The sequence below is a fragment of the Balaenoptera acutorostrata genome, chromosome 11 (assembly GCF_949987535.1).
Source record: "Balaenoptera acutorostrata chromosome 11, mBalAcu1.1, whole genome shotgun sequence".
In the NCBI taxonomy this organism is placed as follows: domain Eukaryota; kingdom Metazoa; phylum Chordata; class Mammalia; order Artiodactyla; family Balaenopteridae; genus Balaenoptera; species Balaenoptera acutorostrata.
In genome coordinates this window covers 38186068-38204093 of record NC_080074.1, presented here as the reverse complement: position 1 = coordinate 38204093, position 18026 = coordinate 38186068, and the positions used below count along the sequence as shown (strand labels likewise).

Below are 18026 nucleotides of genomic sequence, written 5' to 3'. Positions count from 1 at the left end.
TCTCCACAAGTAGCCTCTTTTAACTTAATTCCTCATCAGAATATATACTGGCACATCCCAGTTTATGAAAAATACCAGGTGACATTTTATAATGTTTAGGGTTTCTGAAGCACATACACACACCTCCTTTTAACTACTCCTAGGGTAGATATCATCCCCTCCTTCCAATTAAGGAAACAGTTTCAGAGAAGTCAAGTTACTTACCAGTGGTATGTCAGCTAATAAGTGGAAGAACTCCAATTCAAATTCAGATCTTCTAACTTGAGTCCAAAGTCATGGCCATTTAGTTCATTATCTGGCTATGTCCATTCTTTCTCCTCAACATTCTTTACATTAACGTGTCTTTCTTAGTTTCAAGGTTCACAATGCTATTTCAAATTCCCACACCTCACCAGAACTATTACATTATCACAGTAAGCTCTCCTAACATAAATAATGACCAAAATGATGGTAACTGTGTTTCATCTGTCTTTGTAATTTTGCCATGTGATGCTACATTGCTTTGCACTCTGTCTCTGGGCTTGGCCAAGGGGTATTACAAAAAAAAAGGAAAAAAGAAAAAAAGACCCAAGCAGAAGCTTAAAAGTACTTGCTTGTTTCTGCTTTGCTCTTTCTCCTTTGCCATGACCATGAAAACATGCAAAGACTAGCCTATTGAAGGATTAGACACACGAATAGAGTTGAGGGGCCCCTGTTGGTGCAGCTAAGGCCATCCTAGATCAGATAGCCAGTTAACATACAGTTGACTAAGCCAACTTTCAGCCAGCCAGTGGCATAGTGAGCCCAGCCAAGATCAATCCAAGTCAAGGTCAGCTGAATTCCATAAACCCATTATTTTGCATGACAATGAGGTTTTGCATTGTTTGTTACATAGCATTATTTTAGCCATAGATAACTGATACATGAGTATTATATAACCTCTCCTAGATCAAAATGGCAGAATATTATTCCTTCATTATTGCCTTATCATGTCACTAGTTCACTCAAACTTCTACTGATTACCCTGTATACAAATGTCTGTCCTTAGCTTTCACCACACATATGAACAGGCTGCAATCCTCCACTGTCACTATACAAAACTTCATTCCTACCCTACAGCCCTTCAACAAACAATCTGTTAGTTATTCTCCTTATTTAACTCCTATTTACTCTTCTCTTTTTAACCAGGTATACTGCTAGATCAACTGTCTCCTTTATGCAAATTAGGAACACCAAGCCTAGCCTGGAAAGCAGAACACAGGCTGAATTTTAATCCCCCACATGTCCTTGAGCAGGGTCCTCTCTGCACAACTGTACTGTCTGATGCGAAATACCCTCTAGCCCTTTCTAACCTTTTCTTAAAAATATCTCTCTAATATCACTTTCCACATGAAACTTTCTGTAGTTAATAACATATCAGTATTATGGTGCAAATACTTTCAGTACTTCTATAATCTTCTGGTACTATATTAATTTGGATCCATTTATATCTATTTCCTAAGTTATCTGGGAACCAAACTATGTTCCTTTTTTTCTATCCCCTTTACAACATATGTAATCATTTACTAATACACAGAAGACCCTCAATATATGCTATATCAGGTGCTGAAAAGAAATTTTAAACTTTTATATCTAACGACTTTTTGCAATGGAAGTTTCACTCCCCTTACCTCTCCTTTAAATATTCTTAGTGAACATATTAGTAATTGGTAAATATTTGCTCTCTTTTCAAAAATGTTTAAGACTGTTTATTTTATCAGTATTCCTAGCAAATTATTCTAATACTCATTGACATACATATGCAGAAATTAGTTCATCTTTTAGCATTCTGGATGAAACAAATGCAAACATTTCCGTATTTAATGCCTCATAAATAAATGCCTCAATTACTTATATTACTTTCCTTAATCATCACAAACTACCTTGTGAGGTATTAGTATTAACCACTTTTTGTAGCATGTCAATTTGAAGTCCTGACTCAAGCTGATAATGTATGATAGAAACACATTACAAACCAGATCTTCCTATGTCAATTTTTTTCCTCTTTCTACATCAAAATGCATATACATTTAGTTTAGTTTTACTTTAAAAGCCCTCACTATGGACCCGGTACTCTGCTGATCCAGAGGGTTTTAGGTCATTGAGATATACTCCTGTTCTCAAGGAGCTTATAGTCTAGGGTGGGAAACAGACACATAAACAGATAATATAATGATAAAATGATAAGGGTAAGAAACACAGAAGACATGTATTTGGGAATTCAGAGAAGACTTCCTAGAACAGACAAAGTCTTGGCTAGGATGAGAAATGAACCAGACAAAGATATTGAGGGAGAACTTATGGGCAGAAAGGAATATGCCTGAAGGAAAAAGACTGGAATAGCATGATGTTTGTCAGGACACAGCAAGCAGTGTGCTATTATTCAAGCAAACAATGTGACACATTTACAAAAGTGGAAATGTTAGGAGATAGAGCAAAAAAAGAAATTAAGGGTCAGGTGCCAAAGAACAGAAAAGAATAGAGAGATCTGAGGATTATTTAAGAGAAAAAAACAGTATGGCCCAGTTCAGAGATGGGGAAGAAAGCAATCAGCTATGAGGACTCTCAGCTGTCTGGGTGAGGAGTTAGGGCAGATTTGGTCGAGTGGCAGGCAGATGATAACTGAGTTTGGGCATGTTGAATCTCAGGTTCCATGGAACATTAAATGGATCTGTGCATTAGAAAGGTAGAAAATCGGTGTATAGCTTAGAAACATCAGGCCTAGAATGTGGAATGAATTATCAGTCCTTGTTAAACACAGTTACACTCCATCACATAATGAAAACGTAAACAATATGACTACAAAATACTTTTCATGGTTAGGATTGTTAAAATCACTGCTGCATGTGTTCATAAAAAATGTTATAGGAGAGAAAATGACTAAAGCAAAGCACTAAATCATCAACAACTAAAAACTATTATATAGGCAATTGAAAACATGATATGTTGTAAAGTTTGACTCTGCTTTGAATTCTATCCCATGTTTGCTAAAACAAATTTTACTTTTATGTTATTGTAGTAGTTTTCAATTTTACATACTTTATTTCTGCCTCAAAACTCACATTTATGGGAGTCATTTTCTCCTTCCAGGTAAATGTCAAATGCAATGCCACCAAACAGCGCAGGTACATTGCTCACAAAATATTTTAAAAGATTCAAAGATACCAATTAAAGAAGAATTTTATATTCCTCTATTACTTGCAAAAAACTTATAGCCCTAAAGTTACAGATGAGGTTATTAAATACTTGCTTTAACAAATGACAGGACCATCACTATCTTTAAGGACCTGTGGATTGCTAGGGATATTAAATATTTCTAATAGTAGAATACAAATAAATATTGAAAAAATGTGTCAAACTATTTATAAAAGAGATTGGAACTATAACCATCTAAATGTACAGGCTCATAATCCTTAATCTATAATTCCAAAACTCAAATACTCTGAAAACTGATATTTATTTGTAAGTATATTGCAAACTTGATTGGTGGCAAAACCAGACCGTACTAACATGAGGTCATTTATAGTCTTTATATTTTCCACACAGTAGGAATATTCATAGAATTCTCTTCAGAAATATGAAAGTGTATAATTATAGGGTGCTTCCCAGAATCTGGCTAGTGGAGTGTTCCATAGTATACATTGTACACATACAGAAAATTGGGGAAACTCTAAAACACAAGGGGTTTAGATAAGAGATTGTGCACCAGTATAATTAAAATACAAAAATGTTTAACTTAGATGGTATTATAATCTAGATTTTCAACATAACTGAATGCTACAATTAAAATATTTTCATTCCTGTACTTTTAAGAAGAGATTTATCTACACAATATAGTTATGTATGAAAACATTTCCAGTTTTCTCCTTTCCTCCCAAATATCTTGTTCTAGTATTTTATTTTTACAACATCCTTATAAAATAGTCAACCATGTGTTTATAGACAGAGAAAAAAAATTTAAAAACCAAATTATTCTTAGAATCACCTTGATAGTGTTAAGATCCCAAATTGATAGCATCAGGCTTAACTAAAATATAAAAAGATAACTGTAGGAGGAATACATGTGTAGTCCTACACTTATGACCAAAGAGTCAACTTCTAAGAAGAGTGTGGGGAAATTGGGGAATACATGGCATTTATGCAACTCAATTATAAACTTCAATTTTCTGCTGTTCTAATACATAATAAAAGTATGCTCAACTTACCCCCAAATATAATACAATCCTATATTTCCTAATGCAACACTCTGTCCACAAAGAGAAATGACTGCCCCATTCTGTGCTTGTCACAGAAGGTAATGAATAGTGTGATTGGTTCTGAGACCAATCCTGGTTAACAACATTAACCAACTCAAATAATCTTTGAGGAGAGTAAGCATGATGATAATCATTCTAGAAATCACCTTATGAAGAACAATTGCGAAGACTGAAATGTCTAGCTTCAAAAATATAATTCTTAGTGAAGATATGATAGCTGTCTTTTGAAATGAATCAACATATTCTATGTGATTAAACAAATTAGTGTACCAACAGGTTAGAGTTATTGGAAATATTATTGCATCTCAACACAAGGCAGACTGAAAATGAAAAGAACTGGGACAGGAGTTATGGAATTACCTAATGGGAATGTGACAGAGCATTCCAGGTGATCCTTTTTATTCGGAGAGTCATGAATATCTCAACATCATACTGCAAGTTAATAGTATGGCTGGGTTTAGAATTTTATCAACTTTGATTATATAATTTTCAATGTTTATGAAAAGATATTTCCTACAAGACATAACTTCATGGAGAGAGGTCAACTCTTCAACATTTGCTATACTGTCTTTTAAGTAGAGGGCCAATCAAACTTGTATTTAAAAGAAAAATATAGTTTATTGAGGGGTGATTATTAAAAACGTCATTCATATTCTATGATTTTTCTCATACCTAAAATAAACACAATTATGCTATTCTTCAATAAGAGAATTGACTCATTATTAAATTTGTATATAAATTAGCTGAAAATCCTTAAAATGTTGTTTTTTCTATAAAATAAGACATATGACAATAATATATTAAAAATAACATTGTTATTTTTTATAATATTACTACATATAATAGTAATATTATTATTACATATACATATACATAATGCATATAACATGTTATTACATAGTACATATAAAATAATTCTTTTATAAATATTTACTTATAAAATAAAATTGTTAAAATCTAACAATTTTAAGTTTGTGAGAATAAAGCTGAACTTTTGCCTTTTCTCCTATTTCCAAAATATTTTTTTTTTTTAAAGAAACTGGTCAAAATGTTGTTTTCAGAAGAGAGGGTAATACATCAATAAGTTCAAGAATTTTAAGCAGGTGTCAGGCATTATTAAAGAAAGACAAATAAAAAATATTGGACAGCAGACTTCCAAAGCACTATTATTTCCAAAGACAGACTACATAACTGAAAATGTAAAGTACATATTTCCAAATGTCATAATAGTGTTTAAAAAGTAAGAAGGAGAAAACTATTCCCACATTCTTGTAATTAAAAGCTGATCAACAGGTAATTTTCCACCTCCACCAAAAAACAGATAAAATTTTCAAGAGAAAGACCAGATAGGAACTCATGTTTCAAATCCCCCACCACCGAAGTACCACAATTTTGTTTGAGGCAAGGTTGCATGTGAATTAATTATCTATTCTTAAGTTTTTCTTACCAAAATTTGCATATCATATCTACTAAGGGCAAAAGTAATTCTAAGAATGAGAATAAAGCAAAGCTTATTTAAGTCTTATCACATTTTCAGTTGCAGTAGGAAGGACAGAAGCTCCCAGGAGGCATACCTGTGGCAGGGCTGAATTGAGCTGTCTCTGGAGCGAATCTCTGTCATAGATGACATCCTGCAGTCTTTGCTGGGCAAGTGAGAGGCTTTCTTGGGTTTCCCGAAGGGTGTCTAGAAGACGATCCCTTTCATCTAGCATATTCACCATCAGCTGCTCAAAATGGGAGTCAGAGTCCGAGCCACTGCTTTGGGACCCCCTTTGGCTCATTGGGGTGTCCTCATTAATTGTGGGCATCACTTCACACATCATTGCTTAAAAAAAGTAAAAGGGAGGGAAGTCTTAGTAAAAAAATGATTTCCAATAATCCCACCTGACCCTCAACTCTCCAAACTCTTTGCAACTCATCAACCTAATTGTCTATTTCTCCTCTACCCACTGCCCCAATTCCAATGATGCTAAAAGTTTTGACTTCAATGAAATATGATTCACTGACTTCCTCCATCTAACATGCTTTCTCTTTTCATGACAGTCTAAATATCTCCTACCTACAAAACACAGCTTGATTTCACCTACTTCTCAAAGTTTTTTTCATGATTAACCCCACCTAATTCAGTTTATAATAAGATGTTACTAAGCTTATTAATTGATCACCTTTCTTTCCCTGCAAGTTTACAAATCACTTATAGCTAATACCTCCATCTTACCCTTATTCGTTATTATGTTGTTAACAGCAAGCATAGTGTCTGGCATTTAACAGGTGGGAAGTAAATGATGCTTGTATTTAATAATTGAATGAATTAATGTTCATTCTGTCATTTAGAAAATCCCCAAATAATTGAGTATTCATTTTATATAAAAATTAGCTTTTACTTTTTAACTTTATCAATTAATTTTTTTCATACAACTAACTTAAAGCTTCTTGACTTTACAACTCCCATTTTATTATTGGGTTGGCCAAAAAGTGCCTTTAGTTTTCAAGTAAAAATAAAAGACACATTTTTCATTTTCACCAAGAACTTTATTGAACAACGTAGTTACCCTTTTGTACCACTACCTTCTGCCATTTTTCAGGCAACTTCATAATTCCATCTTCCCAAAACTTTTTATCTTTTTGAGCAAAGAACTGTTCCAGGTGCCTTTTAAATGATTTTTTTTTTTAAATTTTATTTATTTATTTATTTATTTATGGCTGTGTTGGGTCTTCGTTTCTGTGCGAGGGCTTTCTCCAGTTGCAGCAAGCGGGGGCCACTCTTCATCGCGGTGTGCGGGCCTCTCACTATCGCAGCCTCTTTTGTTGCGGAGCACAGGCTCCAGACGCGCAGGCTCAGTAATTGTGGCTCACGGGCCTAGTTGCTCCACGGCATGTGGGATCTTCCCAGACCAGGGCTCGAACCCGTGTCCCCTGAATTAGCAGGCAGACTCTCAACCACTGTGCCACCAGGGAAACCCCCAGGTGCCTTTTACAGTCTTCCAGGGAATTGAAATGTTTTTCCATTAAGAGAATTTTGTAAAGACCTAAGTAAATGGAAATCTGAAGGTGCAACGTCTGGTGAATACGGCAGATGAATCAGAACTTCCCAGCCAAGCTGTAACAGTTTTTGCCTGGTCATCAAAGAAGCATGCGGTCTTGCGTTATCCTGATGAAAGATTATGCGTTGTCTGTTGACTAATTCTGGACTCTTTTCGTCAAGTGCTGCTTTCAGTTGGTCTAATTGGGAGCAGTACTTGTTGGAATTAATCATTTGGTTTTCTGGAAGAAGCTCATAATAGAGGACTCCCTTCCAATCCCACCAGATACACAACATCACCTTCTTTGGATGAAGACTGGACTTTGGTGTGGTTGGTGGTGGTTCATTTCACTTACCCCACAATCTCTTCCATTCCACATTATTGTACAGTATCCACTTTTCATCGCCCATCATAATTTGTTTTAAAAACGGAACATTTTCATTACATTTAAGTAGAGAATCGCATGCAGTCAAGAAGGTTTTTTTCACTTAACTTATGTGGAACCCAAACATCAAAGTGATTAGCATAACCAAGCTGGTGAAAATGATTTTCAACGCTTGATTTGGATATTTTGAGTATGTCGGCTATCTCCTGCATGGTATAACGTTGATTGTTCTCAATTAATGTCTCGATTTGATCGCTATCAACTTCAACTGGTCTACCTGACCGTGGTGCATCGTCCAGTGAGAAACGTCCAGCACAAAACGTTGCAAACCACTTTTGACACGTTCGATCAGTCACAGCACCTTCTCCATACACTGCACAAATCTTTTCTTTTGTATATCGGTTGTGTTTTTACCTTTCTTGAAATAATAAAGCATAATATGCCAAAAATGTTGCTTTTTTCCTTCCATCTTCAATATTAAAATGACTACACAAAAATTCACCAATTTTGATAAGGTTTTTTTAAATGCACACTAATATGACAGCTGCCACATACAGTCTAACAAAATTGTTTTGAATGAAGTCAAAGATAACTAATTGCTACTAGAGCCAGCTTAAGGAAAAAAAACGAACGAACATTTTGGCCAACCCAGTACTTTTATATACTCTCTTCCTGAATTCCTACAGTAGTCTACACAGAGTAGACAAGTGATTCTGACTGAATTAGACATATGCTTTATGAAATAGACTGAGATGCATAAATTTGTTTAGGTTATTATACTACCAATTACACTATTCCTTTGTTTCCTGTGAGCTGCTTTGTCTGGTTTCCATCCGAACAATACAAACTAACACTCTTTCAAATATTCCACAGAACAGATGCCATAAATTACATTAGCTAATGTATAAACTTCACATCCTAACTACTAATCAGGAGTCAGTCATAAAATAAATGAACTGTTCAGAATATTTTTAAATTATTCATTTAAAATAGAAAACACAGACATTAAGATGTAACATTGACCTATTGTGTAGCATTTTAAAAATCAGAAATGATCTTATTTTCTCTTTTCTATCTTATGTTTTAAAAAAAATCAAATCCATCTCAATTTCAGTTTTACTGAGGCCAGGAGCTGTTAATTAGAGGGCTTGGTTTTGCAGAAGTCTTATGTGGAGAAAGGCTGGTTTGGCTGTTGATCCTGGAGCGTTCTTTGGTTTTATAATACATTGTCAATTCATTTTTCTGCCTACATATTCCTGTCCTTGGGGAAAATATTTCTGATGATATCTTCAAATAAAATATCAAGACTTAACAGCCCAATAGTTAATTATTTTTTATGATTCTTGATATAAATTGGGTTACTGAGGAGAGAATTCAATTATCTGTGAATAATTTGGTCAGGGCCCACTGAAAACCAGGAGAAACTTTTTAAAAGATAAAGGAAAGTATTTTGTGACTGATAGCCTATACAAAAGAATTAAGGCGGTGGTAAATTTTAGAACAATTTAAGGTAATGCTTTGAATTATTGCTCATCGTTCAAAACACTGGGCTCCCTGAAGACAAGAACTTGAATTGTTCAATTTAGTATTAACCCTAAAATATAGAGCAGAGTAGATATATAGGATGTATTTAAACACAAACTCACAACACACACATGCACACACTCACACTCATACATTTGATATTATTGTTAACCACTTAATGGATGAAAATATATTTTTTGATTTTTTTTAACCTGAATTTCATTCAAACAATATCACAAAGATGGAAAAAATGAGACTCTTTTCTAACTGTTACAACTTTTCTTTACATTAATTAAAAAGGAATTGGAAAACAAACAAAAAAATGTTCCAACACATTTAAATATTTAAAGCAATTAGTTCACATGCCATGCATAAAATCCACACACTGAACAGCTGTGTCATTCTGAGAAATCATTATAGGGAGCCAATGTGTTTCTTTTTGACATTTAAGGTTAAAACAAAATACTGGGAGAGGAAATGGTAGCACAGTGACAAGCTGTGCCAAAACACTTGCAAGGTTTAAATTTAAGGTTAAACATTTTCAGAACTGTATTTTAAATCATATCCTTCCTGAAGAAAGCTATTAGCCCGCCTCTACTCTGAATTACCTATAACAACTTTAAATTCCAAGGAAAAACATGACTGTAGTGATTACCTCAGCTACAGTTTTCTTCTGAATATTCTACCCTAATTCTAACAAACGTCATCACCGTGAGACATCAGACATTCACAGACTTCAGGCTCTTAGATCAGTATAAAAGTTGGTCTTTGATTTAGTTAGTTGAAAGATGCTATGATGGGATTTAGAAAATCTACACTCAAAAGAACTTGATTCAATTCTACTCCCAAGGCATGTGAACCAGAGCAGATCACTTCATGTCTCCAAACTTCAGTTTTCTCTTCTGTAAAGAAGGAATAATAATGCAAGCATTTATTTTAGCAAGCCCATTGTAGGGGTCCAGTAGGATACCTGACTGAGAACATTGTAAAATTATAAAGGACTATTACAAATTCAAGTATTTATTTCTATTATAAAATGACCAACATTCATCTTTGCAGAAAGAATATTTTACCTTTATGGTTCATTCTGCTTCCATGCCTAAAGGTTTAATTCCAATGGGTGCTCTAAACTTTTCAAATTTAATTGAAAAAAAAATCAAGCTATGCAAAAGTTACTTAGGAAATAAGATGAATACATGCTTCTTCTTCCTCACAGTCAACCCAAATAAGTAAATCTAAAGTCTTCTCATCAAAATTAGAAGGAAAAAATTTGTCTGCAAAAAATAAGGCCACTTTCATGAGCTAGCTTAGTTTCTTGCAATAAAATAGAATCTTGAGATTCTGTCTAATATAAATTACAAAATAGTTGTATATTCCTTAAAATATAGTATAACTTATTTCCTAAATGCACATTTTTAGGTATTAAAAGCTATTAAAAATCTGTATTCAATGTAAGAGTCAAACACCCTCTTACAGAATGGATGAAATCTGAAGCAACTTGCGTAGTACAGAAGGCTATGGTCATTCAACCTCTAGTCTATTTCATATACCACTTTTAACTTTTAGAATCATTTTCAATATTAAAAACTGCAGTGTATCACATAATTCCTGAAAAACCAGAAAGGGCCTACTAACAATTTGCTTTGCTATTTGCCTTTTCGTCATCCCCTCCCCAAAGTCAATTGATATATGGATTATGTTATACTCTTCTAGATGTTGATGCCCCCTGTTCATTAAATTACTGAAAGTTTCAAGGTCTAGTTAGAGACATTATTTTATTGTGAAAAGAAACAAAACAAAACAAAACACCTAGTTGGTTTAATTATCTCAGTGCTTAAATTTAGCTTGAAGAATTTTATACCAGGAAAACCAACTCCCTTTTTTCTTAGCACATAACCTTGACTGTCTTCTAAATCCCTCAGATTTCAAAATAAAAGTTTTGAATGCCCACTGGAGTCATTACCCAAGGGGTTTCAAGATCCAGTGTGTTTCTTAGCAATATGTGCTGTTCAAACAGTACCTATTCAGATATGACAGTGCTACAAAAGGCTTTTTTTCTGTCAATGAATCACTTTATTCAAACAGATCTTTAGGATTTAGATCCTACTAGAGAAACAGATGTAATTATTCTCTGTAGTCAGTTTCTTCTGCAAAGATTTAGTCTTAAGAACTGACCTATCTCCCCCTCAGTTAACCCACAAGGAATAATTCGGTGAGAGAAATCCTAGCCATTGTCTGATTACATTACATGAATATTCCTCCTCCTAGTTAACTCTTTGAAGTCCCCTGTCCTCAGGAAATATTATTATCCCCTTTAATGGAAGCATTTTGCACTTTCTTTACCCCAGTGCATTTACAGCTGGCCAAAGAGCCTGCACACACCATACGGCGGGCTGGACAGTTCTCTCTCAGCCACACCCCCCCGCCACCACCCTGAAGAAGTTGACTTCGTGATTTCTGCACCAAAACTGTTCATCCTGCCCAACAGGAGACATCCAAGTAGGGAGAAGGTAGAGAAATAGGAGAAGGGAGAGGATGGGGATGGAAAGCAAGAGGTAGGGAACAGTGATTGACTAGGAGGGAATCTGCATCTCATCTTCCCTGGGGGCGGGGTGGGGCCGGGGTGGTGGTGGTGGGTGGGGGAAGGGGTAAAAAAATAAAGCCGGGGTGGGGGGGACCGTGTAACTCAAATACAGTTTCTGTACCTAATGTCTGTAATTTCGGGTCCTGCTTCTTCAATTGATCACTGACAACCGCAGTCTCCGGCTTGACGAGCGGGGAGGCTCACACCCGGCACCCGTGGACCATTTCCCTAGCAACGGGAGGAGAAAGGCAGCTTAGACAGTCGGGTGCCCCGGCGTCCTCTGGAACGTGCCCCGGCTGGGTGGCGTGGCAGCAGCTCAGCATCTTCCCGCGGCTCCGTCAGCAGCCAAAAGGAGAAGCGTCCATCGGAAAAATGGCATATTACAAATTTTGCTTTGGGAAGCAGAGCTCGGTTCAGACCATTGTCAAAGGGAGGAGAGGGGGAGGCGGCTCTTAAAGCAGCAGCGGCCCGATTGCCGGAGCAGCCGCAGCTCCCCGCGTGCTGCTGGAGACCCGGGGAGCCGGCAAGTGGGGACTGGGTTTGACTTGTAGAAACTGAACCAAGCGACGCTGCTCTCCCTCCGCCACCGGGCCACCCAGAGTGTGGCCCCCGAAACCTGAGCTTTGGGGAAAGGTGTGAGGACTATCTGGAAGGGAATTTCTCCACCCAGTCACCCACCCGGAGCCCCTCTGGAGTTTATGGCTACCGCCAGGAGTTGGAAAGCTAAAGGGAAGCGAGTCCCCAGGGACTCGAGAAGCAGGGCAGGTCCCCTCCTGGCCCCCTGCCTATTTCCAAGCTAGGGTGTCTTATTTCACCTAAAAGAGGTGTTTCTTCTCCAGAAAGGCAGGCAGCCAGCCCCCCTACACCCAGCTTCGCCTCCTAGCCTCTTTGTAAGCCTCTTTGCTGTCGTCAGTTGGCCCGGAGAACCAACCTGCTGGGCGCCGGTGCGGATGCTGTAGCAGCTTCTCTCCTTACTTGCCTTGTGCTGTTGCGGCTGCTTCTCCTCCTCTGTCCCTCCACCCCCCCCCCGCCCCCCCCCACCCACTCCTTGGCAGCCGCCACCTCCTCTTCCTCTGAAACTAGGGCTTCCCCTGGAAGCTGCTGCAGTGGTTTCCACCGGCCCTTAAATAAATTCTGAAGTAATCACGTCTTTGCTCTCCTCCTCACGCACACCCGCTCGCGGATACACACGACTCCCCCAAAGCCGCTGCCGGCTCGCGCTGGTCCCAGTGACCCAGGCGAAAGCAAGAACTGGGGATGGGCAGGTGTGAGAAGGGGGTGCGTTCTTCCTCGCCCGGGCTTCCCACACACAAAGGTCTCTACAGGAAGGCGTGTGTTGGCCCGCACTGCTGGGGCCGGGAACAGGCTTGGGGATCTTCTGGCTTTCTGGCCTTCCATGCTAGTCATTTCTTTCAGCGGCTTCCTTCTCCCAGGACCAGGGCATGGAAGTCTTGGTTGTAGAGACCTGAGTCAATCTAGGGTGTGGCGGCATCTGTCACTTCTCATTACCTCTCCAGCTCTTTTCCTTCCATTGCTTTGGCAATGAGAACTGTATCTTAAGTACTCCCGGCCCGAGTAAATTTCAGCTTTGAGCAAAGTCTGCTCCCTTGATCTTTTCCAGTTCCCCCATACCTATACACCACTTTAGGTATTCTCCTTTCTTTCTGCCTCTGCTGCCCGTTCATATAGACCCATCAGGAATAGGGAAGAAGCAGAAGACAAAACCACTACCTACTCTAAGCAAAAAGGAAAGGTTTCAGTAAGGGAAATTAAGACATCCTAGTTTTAGTGAAAAGGAAGATGGTATGCAGGAGGGAATTGGGAGAAGGGTTCAACATTGAGTATAATTTGGAAGTTAGTACAAATATCCTCATGATGTAGTGCAGTAAACCCAAAAGGTATGTTTCACTTTTGTGTAAAGCAAATAGTTCAAAGCTAACTACAGAAATAGTATTCAAATACCAGTTCACTTACATTAAGTGCAGTATTCAGGAAACAGACTATTTCATTTTGGGGGCAGCATTTAATTAAGTTAATGACCTCACAGTAGAATGTGAGCTCAAGCTCACATATTTACCCCCATCTCTTCTAGACTGTTATTCAAATTCTGCATCACAACATAAACCTATTTAAATTAAGTATAAGAGTAATATAAAGATTCATTAGATGTCAACTGGAGCACTATCTCTCAAACATAATGTGCATATAGATCACCCATGGATATTGTTATATTGTTGATTCTGATTAGCTAGGACTGGGGTGGACCCTGAGATTCTGCACCTATAACAACTACCAAATGAAACCACACTTTGCATAACAAGTATCTAGATCACCCAATTAAGCTACCATTTGATGTTGACTTAAATACTCTTAACCACAGGAAAACTCGTTAAGTCACGAGGCACCCCAGTCCATTTTCATATAGATCTAATTTAATAATAGCTTTATCTTACTAATCATATATCCGTACTCATAACTTTCACTCTCTGGAATTCCCCAGAAGACATAAAATGTTCTTTAAACCTCAGAAACTTTATTTTTAAAGACAGTTGAAATGTCTCTTTGTACAAGAATTCCTTCCTTATTAAACCTTGGTTCTAGTTTCCTTGGTAATCAACATTTGCCAAGTACAGCCTCAAATGTTGTTAGTATTTCCAAGGAAAGTCTTGATTTGCCTGACTCCTATTCATATATCAAATAGAAGTATTAATTCTAAATATAATACCCACATATAATTGACTCAACAGAGTTAAAAGCTACCTGAGAGTTGAAATCATAGAAAGGAACAGTTTGATAATGGATGGCAGGAAACAGTCATGGAGTAAAGAGTATTTTAGTAAGAAGAAATATTCTTCATGGTCATTCTCTGCTTAGAAACTATGTGTTCTCACATTCTCACCCTTAACACCACTGCAAAGAGTGTAAATAACATTTAGGCGATGTAGTCATCCCCTGTACCAGTTCTTCTAGTTTAGTGGATCTCAAGTTTAGTAAGCAAGAGAATCTCTAGAGGGCTTGTTACAACACAGATTTCTGGGCCCCACGCCTAGAGTTTCAGATTCAGTAGGTCTGTGATATGGCCAGAGAATTTGCATTTCTAGTAAGTTCCCAGGTAATAGAATACTTTTAGGTCAGGAATCCCACTTTGAGAACACTAAATAAATAAATCTGAAGAAATTTGGGAACAAAATAAGTACAGAACAAGAAAACAGCTGATATTTTGCAGTTAAGGCAAAAAGGTCTCCCAAACAAATATAAAACAAATTATTATGCTGAGGTTATCTTCTACTCCTAATGGTTTCTGATAGCCAAGGATCAATGATTAAGATGAAATATGCTAGAACAGACTGTATAGCACAGAGAACTCTACTCACTGCTCTATGGTGACCTAAATGGGAAGGAAATCCAGGAAGAGGGGATATATGTATACGTGTGGCTGATTCACTTTGCTGTACAGCAGAAACTAACACAACATTGTAAAGCAGCTATACTCCAATTTAAAAAAAAAGATGAAATATGCTTATCTTCTAAAAAGTCAGCTGGGTTTAGGCAGAGGTAGTGGAACCCACCTCTTTTATTAGTTTTAATGCCTAACATCAATGAAAAACTTTAATCCATAGAGGCATACAGTATCACTAGGCACACTTACTAATTCTTCTTCTGCACATTTTATTTCAAATGTGGTCTTTTTGTCTATATGCTCTTTTAAGGGGAGCATGTCATACAACTACTCTCATTTTTACTATGGTGGCCAGCCCTTCCATCTCTTTAGATATTCTGAATATCACATGGTATATTAGTAACATAATATAGTAATAATAATAAAAAGCACTGTTCTATTTAAACCAAGGACGGTTTTTTATGTCAAGGTAAAGTGTACTAAGATCAGGTGCCAAAGAAAATGAGTAATTAAGTATGGGCCATGACAGTAACAAAGATTTAGTGTCAGTAAGTTGCCTTTTAAGTGCAAATATAATTTTGAAGCAAAATAAAGCAAATATTTATAGTTGTAATAGACATTTTACTTTCAGTGTCACCTCATTTCAGCTATAGAGTTAACCGTTTATGAAAATATTTTGCCTATATTCACAACAGTTTTATTAACTGTTATGAGTATTATTCATATTCTGTTATTAATGTTAACATTATTGAAACAATTAAATTACATTTTCTTATTATGCTTACTGACATCATGCTTACTGTTGAATTTAAAATTTAAGATCGGTTTGAATAGATAATTTAATAACTCCCATCATACACTTTACCTACCTATAGTTTTGTGGGAACATGAAATTTATTTTATTTCCATTAAAAAATTCGGTCATGTAATATTATTACACTGTATTATTTAGAGCAGGCAACAAAACAATCCCACATAAATAATGGGTCACAAAGCCAACTAAAATTTATTTTTTACTTTTTCAATATTCCAAGGTGAGAATTGGTGAGTGGGCTGCTTTCTTCCATGCAGTAATTTAGAGTCCTTTCTTTTCTGATTTCTACCATTTCCTTGGGTTTTGAACCCAGATGGTGGGAGAAGCAGCATACCCACTTCTAAAATCCTTGGTCCAGAAGTGAAACATACTTTTCTCATATGCCACTGGTGAGAATAACTCACATGGCAGCATCCAATTACAAGAGAGCCTAGGAAAGTAGTCTAGCCTTAAGGCCAGAAGAAGAGTAAAGAGGATGTTGGTAAAAACTCATCCAGTTTCTCTCACGTACTGTTTGTGAAAGTGATAGTGGAAATAAAAAGTATGTAGACGATATGTTTAAACTTTCTGTTATATGTACATTTAAAAAAATAAATTAAATGCAATTAATTGGAATCAATGGTCATGCAATTAGTACCCGATTCTGTCACAGATAGTAGGCATTGTTTATTATATAGGTTTCATGTAACTTGTTGCGTTTATGCTACACATTATTCTTTTTACCTGTCTAAAAAAGCAAACTGTAGAATATGAAAGTTATATAAGCACATAGTTGCTGATTCTTGTGCTTCCACACAAATGTATAAGTATCAATTCTCACAAGATAAATTTTGTAAAAGGCTTCATTAATCAGCCTTTATCTATGCATTTATATGAGATTACTGTAATATGTAGCAATTTGACAAGTAGTCGCTGGGATTTCAATTTATAACTAAGGAATCTTAGTGTTCTAGAGGAGCAAAAACTTAGTTATTTTTTGAAGTCAAAGTGTCATAAGAGAAGACAAGTTTCAAAGAATTTTATTATGTATCATTCAGTGTCTAACATCAAATCTAAGAGCAATATGAGGGCACTGAAAACAAATAAATTAGAACAGTGATACCTTATGAAATAACTTTTTCTCCTTTTTAAAGGAAAAATAATATTTCATGGGAAAAATCTATGTTCCTCTTTAGATTACTATGAGGTAAAATATTAAAGAAACATTCTAAATGTATTTAGCAGTTGTTTTTATCTAGAGAGGAGATTTATTCTAACACAAAGCCCCATAATAAAGATTTTAAGTTTTGCTTCTGCTCCAATTCAGAGAACCATGCTTTGGAATTAAAGAATCATGGAATTTTATGCTGGGAGTTTTAATATAACTCCAATCTTACAGATGAGTCCTCAGTAGTACTAATTCCTGGGTTTTCTAGCTCAAGTACCTGAAGAAACTAGGCAGGTACAGCTTGACTTTTGATATCTACTTTTTGACTTTTCCTATTAAATATAAATCTTCCAGAACTTGACTCAGACTTATTTATGATTACCTATCTACTTTGATCATTGGTATCACTGGTACTAATCCAATTATTTCTTTGAATCAATTGGCAACACAAATAAACTGCATGAAGTTGAGATCAGTGATCACTGCTGTTCTTTGCATGAGAAATCATCGGAAAAAAAAATCACCAATGTGAAAATGAGCTTTTCCTTAGTGTTCACCATTTAAAGACATGTGCAAGCAGTTATGGATAGTAAATTAAACGATGAAAATAACTGATATGGGTAATCCTCGTTTTAGATAATTTAAAGATTCACAGAGCAATGAAGAATACAAATGTATGCTTTAGAAAGAATATGAATAGAAGACAGCATCTTCAATACTAAGAATAATTTAATAATAAGTCCTAGATAGTTAAAGTCATGTAGAAAACGCTCTTCAAAATGACAGTTACGTGTAATGTCTTTAGCAATTGAGTCTTATATTCTGCTCAGTCTTAAATGGGGTGGACTCAAGTTCATAGCCCATGAATATGAAGT

The 18026-nt window shown here is 36.4% G+C and overlaps 1 protein-coding gene across 8 annotated transcripts in view; it reads right to left on the bottom strand.

The window, feature by feature from the left end:
- PPFIA2 (PTPRF interacting protein alpha 2) overlaps positions 1–12762 on the bottom strand; it is a 479171-nt gene extending 466409 nt beyond the window's left edge. For 7 of the 8 annotated variants that reach the window (XM_057557042.1, XM_057557045.1, XM_057557044.1 and 4 more), the window contains exons 1-2: positions 11912–12168; positions 5849–6099 (exon numbers count right to left, since the gene is read on the bottom strand). In XM_057557042.1, the coding sequence (XP_057413025.1) occupies positions 5849–6097 (249 nt within the window). In that variant the 5' untranslated portion in view covers positions 6098–6099; positions 11912–12168. Of the gene's footprint in view, positions 1–5848; positions 6100–11911; positions 12169–12721 lie in introns of those variants that run through there. The other variant, XM_057557043.1, reaches the window with a different exon arrangement.
- Positions 12763–18026: the final 5264 nt, after the last annotated feature.